A 17,914-nucleotide genomic window follows, 5' to 3' on the forward strand; every position below is an offset into this window, starting at 1 on the left:
TTTGTGCCAGGGCAGTCTGGATCCATTTCCCAGGTACACTGTTCGCCTAAACGGTTGTTTAGCCACTTTACACACCGTTTAAACACTACACAGTGGTACACCATTTCCGTTTAACCGATTGTTTTGACTGTTTAAACAGCCGTTTTGCCCATTTAAATACCCGTTGTGCCCAAATAATGGGCTAAACAGCAGATGAACGACTGCTTACCGTTTAGCGTTTAGGATAACACTGCCCAGGTACTAGATGCTGATGACACCTGGGTTATTTTCTTTTATATCCATCACTATTACGGCACTTTCTTGCAATATTGAGAAAACGGATTGTCCATGAATACCTTTTTTTCCACTCCAGCCACATCCTATGCCAACCTAATGTTTCTTTGTTGGAATATCGAGCAACAGTTCTTGACACAAAAGATCTTATATCCCTTGTTTTATTTTTCTTGTATGCTTATGAAGTCAAGTGAAGAGGGTTTCTATCAACCTGCTGGATGGAGAAATCAGAGCTTGTTCTACATAATAGTGAGAATCAGTTTGTTTCTTTGGGTATGCCCTTTCACAATAATCACATGATGCTGTTCATGTTTGTGATACTGAAGATGATAATTGATTTGAATAACTCTCTCCGTCTGAAGGTTGCTTTGCTAAATCTCATTACAGTATCATCAACTTGGGCAAGGGTGATTGATGTCATGGACAGTGAGGTACCTTTGCTTTCTGAATACATATTGCCTGCTGAACCATTCTCTTTTTCCCCCCTGTTCCAAATCCATATTTCTCTTTTAATTCAGTCAGGTTCAAGATTATTTGGTTTCATTGGGGCTGGTGCTACGCTAGGGCAACTTTTTGGTTCGTTGTTTGCTGCAAGCATGGCATGGCTGGGACCATGTATGTATGATTCTCTTTGAGTAAATTAACTAGTTTCTTAATGTTCATGGAATGCAATTTAATATGTCCTAATTGTTTCTCAGTTCTGCTCCTATTTTCTTCGCTCTTGATGGAGCTTGCTGCACTGTCATCAAAAGGAGTCTGCATTGATGGAATTCATGCTTCAGCTGAACTCTCTCAAACAGGTATGAAATCCTTTGGATATTAATTAGAAGTTATATATTCATCTTCCTTATAATTTGACATTAGTAATCTGAATCTTTTATGGAAAATATTTCTAGGTTTTCCATTGTGAGGTTTTCGCGAACGGGTGCCTGGCTGTAGTGGGTACTGGGTAGGTGGCCTTAGTAGCACTCCTCAGGTCCTAGGTTCAACTCCCCATGGGAGCGAATTTCAGGCTGAGGTTAACAAAATCCCCTCGTCTGTCCCCACACCAAAGCACATGGAGGCAGCGGCCTGAAGGACGGCCTGTTCTCATGCGGGCAATGGCCCGGGTGTCAAGCGGCCTGTGTAAGGGTGGGGGCAGGGGTTCGGGGATTTTCTCAGCCTGCATGAAAAGGCCTCTTCTTACATGCAATGCCTGGGGCGGCTTGCCCCTCGCAGGTCGATTTTTTTTATTGTGAACTTTTCAAGCCACAAGCATTATCCTTCTATTTATGATCAACTATATTCTTGCAACGTCCTTAATTAATCTTGACGACTTTTAGTACAAACATAAGTTAGAAAAATCACCTTTTTCAATAAATGTGGATTGATCATTTGCTGCTTCGCATATTCATGGGTTAGAATTTAAGATTCATTCTCATAACTGCAGGGGAGGAGAAGTTCCTAATACTCAAGCTGATGATGAAATGTCTTCACTCGTCACTTCGCCTAGATCACCTATGCGATCTCAAAAGTCCAAACCTGATTTTTTTATAATGTTGAAGGTTTCTGGCTGATCTTCCGATCACCCTACCTGAAATACATATCTCTGTTTCTTTGGTTAAGTGCAGTTGTCTCATCTGTATTTTACTTTCAGGTATAGTCATTCTATATATGTGTATTGCCTTGCATCTTTGAGCTTATTGCTTAATTACATGTCCTGATGCAAATAAGCCATCATTTAGTCTCTCAATTGCCTTTCCTCCATGATTTTCAGAAAGTGACAATAGTTGCTACTACAATATCAAGCCCAACTGCCAGAAGGAGAACATTTGCACTGATAAACAGCTTTATAGCAATTTTTATTCTAGCGGGACAGCTCACTTTGACGGTATTTTGCCTCTACAGATTATCCTCAGTTTGATATATGTCAATAGTCCCAATACATTATGTATAAGTATATATCAACCTTTAGTGAAACTGACGAAGCCTGGTTCTTTTGTTTTCCTCCTTTTTAAGGACATTCTTTTTTTTTTCTTGGGCTTCTAGCCTAGTGGTTAGAGCACCTGAGTAGCATCCAGCAGCTCGGGTTTAACTCCCCGTGGGAGCAAATTAAAATTTGATGGATTAAATAAAGATCCCTCGTCAGCTGTTCCAAGTTATACGTGTAACCACTGTGGTCGCCTTCAGCGAGATGCGCGTGGCCCATGTGTCATAGGCACCCTGAGGCGCATTCAGGCAACCGGCCTTCGGGGCGTTTTCTCAATGGGCCAGGATGAAGAGATTCTTCTTAGTGCGAAGCCGGGGATGCGGTCCTTCCCCCACCGGTCGAGTTTTTTACATAATCTTGATTTTGATAAATATTTCAGGGTCATATCCTTTCAGTGGCTGGTGTCACACTTGCTATCTGTGCATCTCCCTTTGTTGCTGCCTCAAATTTGGTTGCACTTGCTGTATGGCCAACTTGGGTTTCTGTGGCTATCACTGAAACAATAAGAAAGGTACCAGTGGATCGGAGTACTCTAAATCTGATTGAACTTCATTGTAATCAGTTTTTGTTTGACAGGTAGATGCATCCATCAATGAAAGTAGAGTAATTCATTATGATCTACTGACAAATATGCATATTGTGACATGCACTAAATCTTGTCTTTGATTTAGTTAGTGCTATTATCAACATCTATAAAAGAGCTTGTGTGTCTCAAGCTGTGACAATAGCATTTACAGCTGTGACAATTCCTCCATCCATCTAGTGTGATTTGGGGCATGATAAGATAGCAAATGTAGTTTAATAATACCGGCAGCCTGTCATATTCCTGTCCACTATTGTTTCTACTCCAAGTAATAATTTCTATATTCCGAGGTATACTCAGAGTACAACTAACCTTTGATTCTTTGCAGGTAACCACTTATGTTTTGACAAGACCTGGAAGGGAGTTATTATTCACAGTTGTCTCACAGGATGAAAAATACAAAGCAAAGGTTTTTTTTTTTCTGTCAACTACTTAGAGCTTGATTATAGCAAACAGAAGGGACATGACTCGTTACTTCCGAGATGATCAAGTGCTGTGGTTTAGCCCATCTTTCATGTTGTCATAACTTATTTCACACACAAAATAATTATTCCACAATATTATCAAGACTCAAGAGTCTGGTAATCAAATCAAATCATATCTTGGCATGAAGTTGAGTAATTTGATTATTCAAAATTGCAGCTCCATAAAAGCCACAGTTGTCTCTTAAGATAAAATTTTCTTTGCATAAGAGCCGCAGTAGCAATAGAACGGGGAACGTATACAGAAAAGACAGTTCTTTTCAATTTTGATTATCTATATATTATTAGTTCATTTCTATTTCTAGATATCTATTTCTATATATAAGAGAAAACGGAAATAATTAAATTGCAGCAAACTCAAAAGTCTATTTTCAGAAACATTAGATCCTTAACTGGAAACAGTCAGCTTTTGCAATTGTGTACCTACCTTGTGAGCATCAGATTATTTAACGACATTTTGCCGCATTGGTAGGTCGTGCAAGATTATTCTTGCTTTGCACACATCTTGCCTTAATTTTGTAAAATATTATGTTCTTTTTATGTAGGTCTGTATAGATGTTATTGTACAAAGGCTTGGTGATGCGACAGCAGCTGGAATTTACAGGCTCTTGTTCAGCAGCCTTGAGAAGAAAACATCCATGATCACCCTCTATGCATTGCCGGTATGAATCTTGTTTGTAATCAGTTTGATTTCTTGTTTGTACAGTGATACACTGATATGTGGTGTTTATCTTCAAATAGTGTCCACAATCTATTTATACATGTGAAGCAAAGTAGTGCTGACCAAGGATAAACTGAAAGAATTGATAAGCTTGTTTGTGTGCATGATTTTTTGTTTATTAAGTTCTGGTAGATAGAACTAAATAGCGTTTGTGTTTCATTTAATGTCAGCTCTGCTTCCTGTGGCTTCTCATTGCATTTCATTTGGGCCGGCTCCAGACGAATCTTGCCAGGCTTCAGGCTGCTTCTGCCCCGGCCTATTCCTGAACATGCATATAGGGATGGAGACCCAAAAAAGGCCTCCCTTCATCTTTCATGTTGTTGTTCTCACCGCAAGATCAAGCAACTATTTTAGGGTTCCAAGTTTTACTTAACTCGGGGAGCTACTGCAAGTGTCCCTGGACTTGGGGAGGCCCATTCAGAATAAGTTAGGCTGTCATCAATAGTTATTTTATTTACACATTTTTGAGGGATTTTCTTTTTGAAAAACTTGCAGGAGCACTGCTTTATCATTTAAGTAGGGGAAGCAAAACAGTTCTTTCATACTTGATATTACATAAAAATGGTACATTGATGCTCATAAAAGAAAGTACAGATACACTAATCATGAAACTAAAGGAATCTCAGGCTCACCAGAAGCTACCTTTTGGACCATGATCTCCGATTTGATTTCTTGCTCTACTTGCATCTGATTTAGTTGGTGCTGATCGAAAATCTGTTGATTCTCCTTCCAGATGCTCCAAGCAGTGGACATCAGAACAGCTGCTTTAGTGCGCTTGTTTTCTTTGGTAGATTTTCTAACTCCTGCCACCATTCCATTACCTCCTGTTCCTGGTCTGGCACATCAATGAGTCCTGCTGTCCGCACTCCAATTCTTCCCCAGACCTCTTTGGCAAAGCTGCAGCGAAGGACCAGATGTGTCGCTGTCTCTTGTTCTTGATTGCAGAGGACACACACTGGGTTACAAGGCCATTGTCTCATGCTTAATCTATCTGCCGTGAGTAGTTTGCACTGCACAAGTAGCCATGCAAAAAATTGTACTTGCCCTCTGCATGCACATTCCACATTGACGATGCATTGAAACTGCTGATGGAACCCGTGTGCTGAATCTGATAGGCTGAGTTGGCACTTTACTCATCGTTTGAAGTCCATCGCCTAGTGATGCAATCCTGCTCTCATCTGTCAACTGCCACTAGGTCCCATAATCTGATGAAGCTAGCCAATTCAGTGACAGATTCCATGCGCCACAACCCCCTCGTCCAGCTTTGGTGTTCAAGCTCTTCTTTGACTGTACGGTTCTTCCTCCAAGCAAGTTTAAACAGGTCCTGGAACAGATCCATTGGTGCCTTTCCATTCAACCATGACTACTGCCAGAATCTTGCTTTCTCCCCATTACCCAGGGTGACCACAGTACTGGCTCTGAAGAGTTGTCGATCAACAGCTGTTACAGGTGGCTCAGTACCCACCCAGGGCCGTTCCGGCTATGTCCACTCGAACCAAAGTCATCTCAAGCGTAAAGCCCTGCTGAACAGGTCAAGGTCCAGTATTCCCAATTCCCCAAACTGTTTTGGCCTCATTGTTTTAGCCCAGCTAACTAGGCAGCTTCCCCCATTGGCTTCTGCATCCCCTCCAGATCTTGTCGGTCCTCTAAATCGCCCATTTTTGCAATCTGAAAAATGTCAGGTAATAGGTTGGTATTGATGAACGGACAAGAGTTAATCAAGCTCAAATTGCCGGCTTTGTTCATCAGTCGTCCCTTCCAGGTCAGCAATCTGGCTCCCATTTTGTCAATCAGTGGCTGTATGTCAGCTCCTCTTGATGCTGTTGGAGAAGCCTTCAGAATATTAAGTTCAAAAAAAAAAGCTTCAGAATATAGTGCCAGCCATAACCAGAAGAACATTCAAGAGGAAGAAATAGTGCAACATAGATGACTAAGCTAGATAAATACTAAAACAATATAAAAACCGCAATCCTATTTCGATGTGAATTGCAGGAAAGTGTAGTTTGCAACATGTGAGTTTTTATGAATTATGACAATGGTGTGGTAGGGCCGGATTTGTTGGGCATCCTTGTGTTCTTTGGTCCTGACACTGCATTCTGCATTTCACCTACTTCCAGATCCCAGACTAATGGATGTAAGCACAGATTACTCCAAGTCGTGGTGCACCTGACATGCTTCCATATCATTCTTGAAAACGCCTGCTTTCTGGAGCATGCACATTTCTTTATAAAGAGAGAGTAGCAGAGCAATCCCATGTTCTTCGCGCTAATCGTATAAGAAATGACACAGAGTTGAGATTTGTGAAGTATAAAGACGAGACAGTGAATCATCAGACGGACACAGACCGCCAGCTACGCTAGCTGCTCGTGTGGTTGGTCCGTCACAGCAATCCAATCGAGTCGTCGGTAACAAAGAAGGCAGCCAGCATCCATGGCGAAGCGCGTTGCCACCGTGCTTGCCGTTGCTGCCGTCCTGATGATGGCGGTGCAGCCATCGGAGGCGGCGGCTGAGGACGCGGCGCTCCGGTTCCCTGGCCGGGCGGGCAGCAGACCGCGCAACCCCGTTTTCCCGGGCTACCCCAGAGCCAGGCCGTCGCCGCCAACGTCCGGTTCCCCGGCACCACCCACGCCGTCGACACCTGTGTCGCCGCCTTGCCCCAGACCGGTGGTGCCGGAGATGCCGCTTGTGCCGGGCTTCCCCGGGCTGCCGGGCAGCGTTGGTGGCTCTACTCCATCGTCGTCACCGACCGACTGCGTGACGCCGCTGGCGGGGCTGATGACCTGCGGGACGTTTCTGACTGGGAGCGAGTCGGAGACCCCCTCGCCGCAGAGCGAGTGTTGCAGCGGGATCGGGGCCTTCCTGAACGCCTCGTCGGCGGCGGGGGACGGCGACCGGACCCTGCGGTGCCTGTGCCCGGTGATCCTGGGCGACGTCAACAAGATGCTGCCCAAGCCTGTGGATCCCGTTCGGATGATGTATCTGCCCATCGCCTGCGGCGTAGTGCTTCCACCACAGGTCCTCTACATCTGCTTCAGTGAGTAGCGTCCTCGCTCATCTCTTGTCGTCGATCTTCCATTCCATTCCATGGCTGCTAAGTCCTCAATGCAATCCTCTTGCATGACTGTGACTCCATTCCATGACTGACCGATGATGGCATGAACACAATTAATAACAATAATGCGCAGCTGGTGGGCAGCAAACCCCGCCGCTCGTCGGCCGCATTCCTGACGTCTGGGAGAAGCCGTCGTCTGCAGGCAAGCAGCACACTCTCTATATATTAATTCTTCTTCAAGATTTGACACCTTGTTCTTCAGCTATTGACACTTATCTCAAGTAGATTTGATCTCTAATAGTGCTGTTGTCTGTCATGTTTCATGCAGCCTTGTCACCTTGACGCATTTCAACAGGAACGTACGGAAGCCACCATGATTCAGGCAGGGACATCTGAATGCTTCAAGTTTATCTGAAATGTGCTGTGCCTGTACGCACTTTAGAAACCAACTACCATACATCATGTCCGACGATGTAAGAGTTACAATGCATGTCCTTAATTTTATAAGGGAAGAATATATATATTAATTACTTGTGCCTATTCTCATTCCTCCATAACCAAATAGTACGTGCGGTCATTTGGATGGATCAAATTGAGTAAAAAGACAAATTTGACAAAAAAGAAAAGGAAAAAGAGATGCAGGAAGTTGAACTTGTCAGTTCCAGCTTGCCCGTACTCAATCATTCTTTTTTTTTCCTTTGAACGGACAGGAAATGCTTTGTTGAATTATATTAGAATAAATAAAGAAAAAAACGAAAACTACTTGAAAATACTACTCTGACAAACTCGTCGCTAATAAGCCTGTGCTCGATCATAACTCTATTAATTTGTTTGGAATGGAATTTTGCATGTCAGTCGTCAGATAATCAGCAACAAAATGCATACTCCCTCCTTCTGTTTATATATGACGTTTTGTTGCAGCAGCAAAATACAATTTTTATTTGGATAGTTCAAGGAAAATGACAACTTGGGCCTGTTTGGAATGGAGTTTTTTCAAAGGATTGTTGACGTCTTGGGCTCGCTGTGGATGTTTTTATCCCTGTATTTCACAGGATCCGCCGTTCGAGAGGAAAGTTTCTGATTCCTCCACAAAATACAGGAATAAAAACAGCTACAGCGAGCCAAAGTTTTTCGTTGATTCCGGGTGCCTTGGCCTCCCATAGCTCGCACTGGCGCAGCCCTCTGGAGGTCGCTGCCCCGAGCTCAATTATGGTGTCATGGCCTAGTGATTCTAGAGTCTGATTGTTCTAGTTGTGTGGCTGCTCTTGCTAAGCATGGAATTATCGTTCTTTTTACGCAAATTTGGTAGAAGATAGCAAAAACATCATGAGAATGCTGGGAAATGTTTGTTTGGTGAAGATCAATAGAGAGCAACTGTACATGAATTAGCACAACATGCTAGACTAGGATGGAAGTTTGTGTACAACATGCACGTTGTGCTTCTAGTAGATTGTAATGTGACCTGACTAAGCTTAATGATCAATATTTTTTTCCTCGCAAAAAAAGTGTCTGGTAGCAAATTTTTCCTTGGAATTAAATCCATAATAATAATAATAATAATAATAATAATAATAATAATAATAATAATAATATAGCTCACACCTTCTCCCTGGAGAGCCCATTGATACCGTACCTGCTACTACATTCATTGAGTTGTTCAATCCACCAGGTTCCCATCATGCATCCCATTCTCTCGCAACCACACTTTTTTTCCAACACGTACGCTTGGGATGAGGTACGGTTCCTATCTTTGCTGCCGAAAAGCTGCATGCATTGGATTTGCATTGCCACAGTTTGTGCTCTGCTAGCTGGTCGTCGTCAAACAAAAGACATTCACACGCTTGGCGTGTGAGTGGTTTTAGAAACAATTTTGCCAGAGACAACCGACCGATCGATCGACCGGCCGGCTTCTAGAGGACCTCGGACGGATCGGTGGACAGTTGTGCGGGTCAGTCTCGTCAATATATAATCAAACAAACAAAGACAGACGCACGCTTAGCGTGTGAGTGTACAATTTTATTTTGGATCAGGTTCTTTTAGTGAGGAAACTCATCAAACTTTAAACATCATCAGCTCCATTACCTGACACAATGCAAATTAAATTAAAGCAGTGATAGATCGGTCCATGCTCCAGCATACTGTTACTGGAGTGAGTATAAAAAAGACCCGGCTCCTCACGTCAGAATCAGATTCAGACACTTAGAGCAGCAGGGCTGGCAAACATGAAGCAGGTATTCATCAGCGTCGCGCTTGCCGTGCTAGTGGCGGCGGCGGCCGACGATGCGCTCCAGGTCCAGTACAGGAGGCACCATCGGCGCCACCAACCATCCCCACCCTCGCCGCCTCGAGCACCACCCACGCCGCCGCCCACCACCAACATGAACAACAACCCTTTGTGTAACCGTACATTATCTCCGGAGGAGGAGAGCTTGGGGTCGCGGGCGGAGTGCCCTCGCACGCCCCCGCTGCCGCGTCCCTTGGAGCCCCCGTGCTCCTGCCGCACTAGAGCCTTGCCGACCGAGTGCGCGATGCCCCTGGCGGGCCTGATGGCCTGCGTGCCCTTCATCACAGGTACCCAGGACCAAACCCCCACGCCGCAGAGCCAGTGTTGCGCCGGGCTCGGGGCCTTCTTCAACAGCTCGTCGACCCTGCGCTGCCTGTGCCCGGTGATCCTGGGAGACGTCAGCAAGATGCTGCCCAAGCCAGTTGATCCCATTCGACTTAAGTACGTATCTTAATTCATCTTAATTATCTCTTTAATTCATTCATCATCATCAGTTACCAATATATATATATATATATATATATATATATATATATATATATATATGCATCTTTTATTTTCATCGCCTGCGGCAGCCGGGCACCCAGCCCCAGCGGTAGTAGAAAATTTCTCTCAGCTCTGGGAAGACAAGTCGTCGTCTCCTGCAGGTAATTAATATATTATTACAAGTTCCCTGCAACTTAACAGTAGCTGGATTAATTATATTGTTTTTGTCTCTCATGACATTCTTTTGATGATGTTTCTCCTATATATATTTATTCTTTGCAGCTCTGTCGTCACCGTGATATATATATCATGCATTCATCGTGCAGCTCATGATATATATACTCCAAATTAAAGTTGAGGAAAATGCCTCGTACGTGCAGTAGTATCTGATCCATATGTGTCAGCATGCACTTCAGAAATGAACCATTAGGGTTTGATCCATGTAAGCTAAGAGCATGTTCTTAAATTTAAAGGGCACAATGGCCAAAGACAAGGACTCTACTTATCATTCAATTAATAATCAAGTCATTATACATGTTGTGCGGAAATTTTCCACAAGGACTCCACGGTATCGACATCAATACCAATCTTTTTTCAGAGACGTTACTCTGCACGAGAACCGAAAGGGTAGTTTGTATCGATCGATCCCAAGATAGCAACTCAAATAGGAATATTAAAAGATAATATTTAATTTTGAGAATAAGACTATCAAAACAGAATGGAAGGAGTATACAAACAGTGATACGATCCTTCAGTTGAATAAATACTGCCATTCAATTATATTTATTATCTGTCGACAAAGTTAATTGTGTGCTCACATTGACACTCAAGCCGTGGCATAAATTTCATAAATTAAATGTGTTTATATGCATGCATAAATATGGGAGACATAAACTGTAACAAGAAATAAAGCTCATATTAGCATGTACAATTGGTGATGATAATAAATTGAAAAAGAAAAAAAAATCAATTGATTGAGTATTTGTGTCAAATAAATATGCCAGATGATGCATTTTGTGCATCACCTGGAGTAAATTTTAGTACTATATATATATATATATATATATCAAGTTATGTTCCTGAACTTCTGAAACTCAACTATATAAAGTGTAAATAACTGGATGAGTACTCAAGCAGAAACAACAAATACACGAAAACTTGAACAAAATTTATAGAACCAATAACCACCCCCTTTTCTGAGTTTTCTCCCATCGGCGTCCAGGGCAATCTATACTCACAACTCCATGAAACTGGCCAATACAAAGGCTGTGAAGTACTAGTGCCCGAAAGCTGATCAGAGGGAGAACACCTGCTCCTGACATGGTGGTCGCCTGGCTCTAGTTGGGCAAACATCTGGGCGTGCCTAGGTTTCGACGATGCGATGCCGGTTCTCGTGCAAAGATCTGGGCGTGCCTAGACGATGCTATTGCGCCGCCGGGAGGGTTGACGCCACCATGCTGGTGCCTGGAGAGTGGATAATTTTCTTTTTATTTCAAAATTTTTAATGATTTTTAGAAGAAAAAAATCCCACCTGAATTTTTTTTTCTTAGTCGCGCTAGCTGTCCTGACGCAGCTAGCGCATGCATGTGGCACATTCATATTATCCACGAGATGAATTGCCTATCTTTAGGCTGTCCGCAGTGGACACTGTAAAACAAACAGTACCCATCTTCCAGTACCATTTTACAGAGAAAACTCCCGTAGCGGGACACGCCAAGCCGTTCTCTATCGTCCCGGATGGCTTCCCGCACTGGATATCCAGCGCGCGTACGACCGAGACGCAAAACTGCTGTGCGCGAGCGCCATCGTCCTTCCCGCGGCCGTCCCCAACCGCCGCAACTCCGCACCTCCGGGCAGCCGCAACTCCGCTGGGGCACGACGTCGGAGGAGGGCCGCGCTAGCCGAGGTCAAGCTCGCCCATGGCGTCGAGCTCGAGGGGCACGGGGAGGCGGGCCAGGAAGGGGAGGAAGGAGGGGCCGCCATCGGGGAGGGCGCTCGGGAGGTGGCGCCGTCGAATCCCCGGCCCGCCGCAGCCATGGACAGAGAGGAGGAGGCCACCGCCGGGGATGGGGCCACGCCACGCGCCACGCGCTTGAGACCACGCGCGCTCGCCGCCGTGCCGCTGTCCCGAGAGCCGCATCGCGCTCGCCGCCGTCCTGCAACGCCCGCCGTCCCGCAAGCCACCGCGCGCGTCGGTGTCCCGTCCGCCACCGCCGGGGAGGCCGCAGAGGCCGCCATGGAGCTTGATCCGAGCGGGTCCCCTGCCCCTCCGCAGCCACAAGGCCCCGCGGCTCGCCGGCCAGAGACGCGCGCGGGGGGTGGCAGACGACGGGGAGCTTCCGAGCTTGACGCCATGGCCGCCCTCGAATCCTCCTCGCCGCCCTCCGCCCCACTCCAGTGCGGGCCTCCGCCTCGCCGAGCGCCAGCGTGGAGGCGCTGGGGAGGAGGGAGGAAGGAGGGCCTACGGGCGGACTGCTGGCGGGAGGTGGCAGGGAGGACCGCCGGCGGGGAGGACGAGGATCGGCACAGGGAGGGCCGCGCCGCCATGGATCTGCGGGAGGTGGCGCCGCCCCGCCTGGCCTCTCGCCGCCGCGCCATCCGCCTCGCCCCTCGTCGTCGCGCCATGGCAGGGGGCCGTGCCCCACCTGGCCTCTCGCCGGCGAGCTCTAGGGGCCAGGCCTCTCGCTGGCGAGCTCCCTCCGCGCGCTCAGAGGAGGAGGGGAGGAGGATAGGGGAGGGGCGGCGCCCAGCAGTGGAGGAGAAGGCGGCGTGGGGAGAGGGAGACAGAGAATGGGAGGGGAGGGCGTGGGGTAAAAAATAATAAAAAAATCTAATATGCGGGTCCCACGGATATTAGTTGGTATAGAGAAAAAATATAGGAACGGATGAGTACGGAGAAATTGAACGTAAAGAAGAGAATCTTGATGATTAGGATGAAATATTCTGTTTAGAGTATGAATATAGAGAACCACGAGTGCGAACATCCTTAGGAATTGAAGATAGCACGCACAAGACAAAGACGCCAAGACAAGAGGTAGCAGGTGCAGAATACCCAATCATGATTTTACCGTCGACCGGAGGTTCTCGAGCGCACGGTCGATCCGACAGTTCTCTCCTCTCACCCACCACGTGCGTGGCCCCCACAACTCTTTCTTCCGTCTGCTCTCATCCACTCGTTTTTTCTCCTTCCTTGCCCATTCTCTTTCCTCTAGAGACGGCGCAGGCTCTCATCCGCTCAGTTTATTCCCCAGGCCAGATCTGTGGCGACGACGGGATGGAGGCCGGCCGCCGGCGAACCCGCCTCGGGGGCAGAGCGGCAGCGGGTCAACGGGGCGGCGCGGAGGCGGGGGGATGCGGCGAGACGGCGCGGCGACAAGGAGCTGCGGCGGCAGGCCATCGGCGGGGTGGCGCGACGGCGGGGAAGCGCGGCAGGCCGGCGGCGGGAAGGCACAGCGGGGAGCAACGGCGCACTCGCCACCGGCTAGGAAGCCGATTTTTTTCTTTTTTCTTTTTATTTCTTTATTTCTTTTTTCTTTTATTTTTATTGGATCTGGATGTAAAAAATTTTTACGAAACTTTTTCCCCTATTTTTTTGGTTTAGGATGTAAATTTTTTCCCCCAAACTTTTTCTTTATTTAGATGCAAAAAAATTTCTTCAAATTTTTTTCAATTCTTTTTCTCAAAACTTTCCCTCTATCATCAAAATTTTCCTTTTATCTTCCTTTTTTTTTTCGAATTTTGGATGTAAAAATTTTTTTCTTCAAATTTTTTTCAAAACTTTCCATTTTAAATTTTTTTCTCATTAAACTTTTTCCATTCTCTCCAAATTTTATAAAAATATGACAAAAAAATACTAAAAAGGGAAAAAAGATTGGTCGGAAGATCGCCGGTACGGAGCCCTCCGTACGGGCGACCGTAAACTAGCGTGCCCCTGCAGAATAGCAGTTGTAGGAGCAGATGCAAGATCGAGCATCAGAAAGTGAATATTCTCACATATTGAGCTTACAGCCTTACAGGCAATCTTCCATTGCAGGTTGTAGAGGGTGCCCTGCATCAAAATTGTGACGAGATTAAATATTACTAGTATATTTACATGAAAAAGAGATAGCCTCATCTGAAAGCACACTCATCAATCAATCAGAAGACATGCTTTGCTGTGTACATCCTGCCAAAATCAAATATACTCTTCAGAGGATCAAAGTAAATTAAAGCTCCATGAGCAGACGGATTAGCATATATTCTAATTAAGAAGCAATAAGCAGGAACATCTAGATTGCTCTGATAGTTCAAAAATCGTAACTCACTAATCAACATATACCCATTTATCAATTGTACATATGTCAGGACCTCTCACCCTCCAGTAGCCGCAGAGCACAGATCCACCCTCCGCAGAGCTTTGGAGTGGCCCCCTGTCAATTGCTAAGGATATCTGTATGTTCTCTCTCTGCTCCGACACACAAAAGACCCACACCATCCTCTCTAGGCTCGGCGGCCGGGCGCGGCGAGCTTGGGATGGAGGAGCGGCACGGGGCAGCCGGACGCGGCCAGCTTGGGCCAAGGAGGGGCGCGGGTCGGCCAGGCGCGACGAGTTCGGAAGAGCAGCGGCGCGGCGAGCTCCCTCCACCCGCGCGGAGGCCGGGGCAGGGGAGGCGCCGAGCCTGTGCGGCGGCCAGGGCAATTGACGCGGCCGGCATGGCGAGCTCCCTCCGCTGGGGGGCGAACCTCGGCCGCCACCGCTGGCGAGCCCGGGGGGCGGAACTCGGCCTCGGCCTCCGCATAGGACCTTGCCCGGTGCTGCAGCAGACCTCCTCGTGCATGATGCTCTCCTCGGGCTAGGTGGAGCACAGGCGAGGTTTTCGCGGGGACGGGACTAGAGTTCGGCGCAGGTAGACGGGCAGCGGGTGGAGCGCGGCCTCGGTGCGGGGCGAGGCGGCGCTGGGCGCTGCCATGGGCGTCGGGCGAGGTGGCCAGGCGGGCAGCAGCAACTGGCGCGCAGGCACAGAGGCGGAGCGAGCCGCGGGGGCTGCGGCGCGGGTAGGTCGGCGTGGCGGCGAAGCTAAAAGCAAATGTGAAAACTCGCGGAACACGATGGAACGAGGGAAGCATGAGCACCAGTGCTTCACCTAGGTCCGATTTGAGCCATTGGGCGAAAAAAAAATGGTGGCCGGAGCTATGAGTTCCGCGACGAGGTGGATCTCGGCGGCTGACGGCACTGGCGACCGTGGGATCTTCAATGCCCGGCGATTGGCGCCATGGGAGAGGTGGCTGAGGGGTCGAGCATGAGATTTAGAGGGTGTAGGAGCTCTATCTTGGAGCAATTCGGAGACGATGAAGGGAGGGGCTCGGGTTTGTCTAGGCTGCCACGCAGTCTGGACGAGGAAGAAAGGGTGCTGGCAGGTGCCCGGGTGGGCCCCATGACCCACCCTAAATTTTGCATCTCCACGGTATTATCAAGTATCTTTCAGGCTTAATCGTTGATTTTCATATGTTTAAAATTAAGACACCTTATTACTATATTATCAAGTATCTTTGATGCATTTTATACTTGTATAGTACTATATATTTGCCGTGATAAAAATTTTATATCAAGTTAGACCAATCTTATCCTAAAATTTGAGATACACCAATGAGTCTGAGCAAATTCTAGATACACCATTGAGCCCGAGCGAGAGAGAAGAGAGCATTGGCTATCTGGATAAGAACGAGAACGGCACGAACGCCAGAGGTTGGCCAAAAAAGTGGGTGCCCGTGCCTAGGCGGTTAACACGTGGCGATTCACCAGGCCGGGTCTCCGTGCGGCCGTGGAGTGGTGGTCCTTAGGCCAGTCCCAACGCGCCAGATAGGATCGTGTCCATCCGATTAAATGAGCATGCCACGTACTCAAAACGCTGATGTGGAAGGGCAGTAAATGAAGAAAGAGATCAAAACACCAAGACATCGCCCAATGACGCAAGACGCGTTGGGGGCGAGTCCATCGTGCAGGAGTGTGGGGCCCACCTGGCGCTGCTGCATACCACTCGTTTCCATCGTTGGGCAGGGTGGTTTCTAAACCAAATCTCTACTCCTATAATGCAGCAGTAGTTCGTGCGTCGCTCCTCCCCGCACCCCGCCGCGTCCTATAAAGCGGCAGTGGCCGTGCGTCACGCGCGGAGCGCGACTCCGTCCGCTGCACGTCGCCGCGCAAGGGGTATCTGCCCCGACGTACGAAAACCGCTGCGCCCCAAGCCCCCTCGCCCACGCGCACGTTTCGACAACCGCCATCTGCACGTCGACCCACCTTTCCTGTCCGGCGCTCCCCCTCCCGTCGCCCGCAAGAGGCCCGCGCCACCGCTCTCCGTCCTGCGCGCCTTCCTCCCGTCGCCGCCCGTGGCCAACGCGGCACCTAGGGTTCGCGGAGGACCTTCCGCCGTCCCGCGCGTGCTCGTGGTGCGTCACGCCGCCACCTCCGCCCCCGCCACCAGCACCGGCACTTCCATGTCGGTCCGATTCGCCGGCCGCCACCGTACCTCTCCTTCCCTGCCCGACACCACGTACGTCCGATGGACAGCGCCGCCGTAGCCGACGGTCCAAGCGCAAGTGTGGATTCCGGAGCCCCCCGATCGTGGGGGAGCAGCCGCGCGGGATGGGTGGCGGCGACGTGGCCCCGGCGTTCATTGTCTTGGATCTGAGGTCTGCTCTGCTCTGGACCGCGCGGGTATGTCGTCGTGACCCACACGACGGCAATCGCGCAGCTGAACTGCAGTTTGGCATGTCCACTGCCCTCCGTCGCGCACGCCACCGCGCTCCGCATCGCCGTGCTTCCCGCCACCCCGCGGCACCAGCTCGTCACCAACAGCGCGAAGCGACCATGAACTACACGCCCTGGAGCAGCACCGACGCAAACCGCACCACCGCCACGCCGAAGCTCCTCGACAGGACGGCTGTGGCGACGAGGGACGCTGCCACCACGAGCTGCAGCAGCCAATGGTAGTGGCCCTCGAGCCCGGCGTGGTACGCGGATTGGAACCGGAGCAGGAGCAATTCCTGGCCGAACATCGGCGCCGCGCGCGCGGCCACCACGTCCCCAACCCCAGCGTCGCGGTGCGATGCGAGGTCGGCGGCCAGTGCCACTGACGGACGCGTAGATGGCGAGGTGGAGGTACATGGTGGCGTGCTCGAGGCTATCCGGCTGGAGGCAGAACGTGAGGATGGGGAGGTCGATGAACTGGTCGGCAATGGCGAGCACTGATCGAGAACGAAAGCAGCGGGTAGAGCTCCAGGAGCCTCAAGTGGCCAGGCCAGCCAACTGTCTTCACTTCAGGGCAAGTGCAGGGTTGCATGAAAAGATGAAGGGAGCAGCAGAACAGGGATACATGTCAATTCAGGTGTCTTGCTTGCCGTGTCTCTTCGCTTCATCATGTCATTGACTGACAGTAAGGAAAATTTCATAGTTATCTTGCCGTCTCTTCGCTTGATTATGCTTCAACAGTACTACTTTATCATCATTATCTTGCTTTGTTTCTTAAATCAGCAGATTATCTTGTTCCCAAATCTTAACTGCATTTTCTGTATTCAGAAAGAGTTTTCTAAACTGAAACTCTGCTACAACTGATCGGCTCAGTATTCTTCTCCTCCTGTCAATGAACATCAGATGCAGGACAGTGTACATGTCTTATAATTTGCACTGGCGAAACATTTCTATTCTCAATGTGTTTTTTTTTCTTTTTGAGGTGGGGTGCAGATGGCAAGAAGTCACTGATCGGATGACTCTATGGGTTGTTCCAGATTTTTAGGTTCCATAAAGTTTCTCCATAGCCAATTTCTATATTGATGTATTTCGCATATCACTGCAATCAATTGGAAATACCAATTATTTCTTTCACTTGGTATGAGAATAATCACTTTGTACCTCCTATGTTTATTTTGACATTATTATGTTTTATTAAAAAAGCCACTGCACCCACGGCCACAACAAGGAGGCGGCGGCGGTTGCATCAACATTTCAACGTCGTGACGTGCGGGGAAGAGAAGAGAGGAGAGCCACAGCCACACCGTTAATAGCCGTTGCAACGCACGGGCTTTTCT

At 48.4% G+C, this 17,914-nt stretch overlaps 1 protein-coding gene and 2 pseudogenes across 2 annotated transcripts; 2 read left to right on the forward strand and 1 right to left on the reverse strand.

Annotated features, from left to right (window-relative positions):
- The first annotated feature begins 11 nt into the window (after positions 1 to 11).
- On the forward strand, positions 12 to 4,681 carry LOC120643411 (annotated as a pseudogene). Its single transcript, XR_005662998.1, has 11 exons — positions 12 to 33; positions 460 to 546; positions 636 to 704; positions 792 to 888; positions 972 to 1,073; positions 1,675 to 1,909; positions 2,030 to 2,143; positions 2,622 to 2,753; positions 3,154 to 3,234; positions 3,853 to 3,969; positions 4,199 to 4,681. The product of XR_005662998.1 is annotated as an uncharacterized LOC120643411 (transcript).
- A 4,607-nt stretch (positions 4,682 to 9,288) lies between these two features.
- Positions 9,289 to 10,383, forward strand: LOC120646086. The gene is made up of 3 exons (XM_039922803.1): positions 9,289 to 9,805; positions 9,940 to 10,011; positions 10,133 to 10,383. Exons 1-3 carry the CDS (start codon positions 9,303 to 9,305, stop codon positions 10,200 to 10,202), a joined length of 645 nt encoding a protein of 214 aa, XP_039778737.1. The 5' UTR covers positions 9,289 to 9,302; the 3' UTR covers positions 10,203 to 10,383.
- Positions 10,384 to 15,910: 5,527 nt separating this feature from the next.
- LOC120643412 lies at positions 15,911 to 17,914 on the reverse strand (annotated as a pseudogene).

The sequence above is a fragment of the Panicum virgatum genome, chromosome 8K (assembly GCF_016808335.1).
Source record: "Panicum virgatum strain AP13 chromosome 8K, P.virgatum_v5, whole genome shotgun sequence".
NCBI classification, from domain to species: Eukaryota; Viridiplantae; Streptophyta; class Magnoliopsida; order Poales; family Poaceae; genus Panicum; species Panicum virgatum.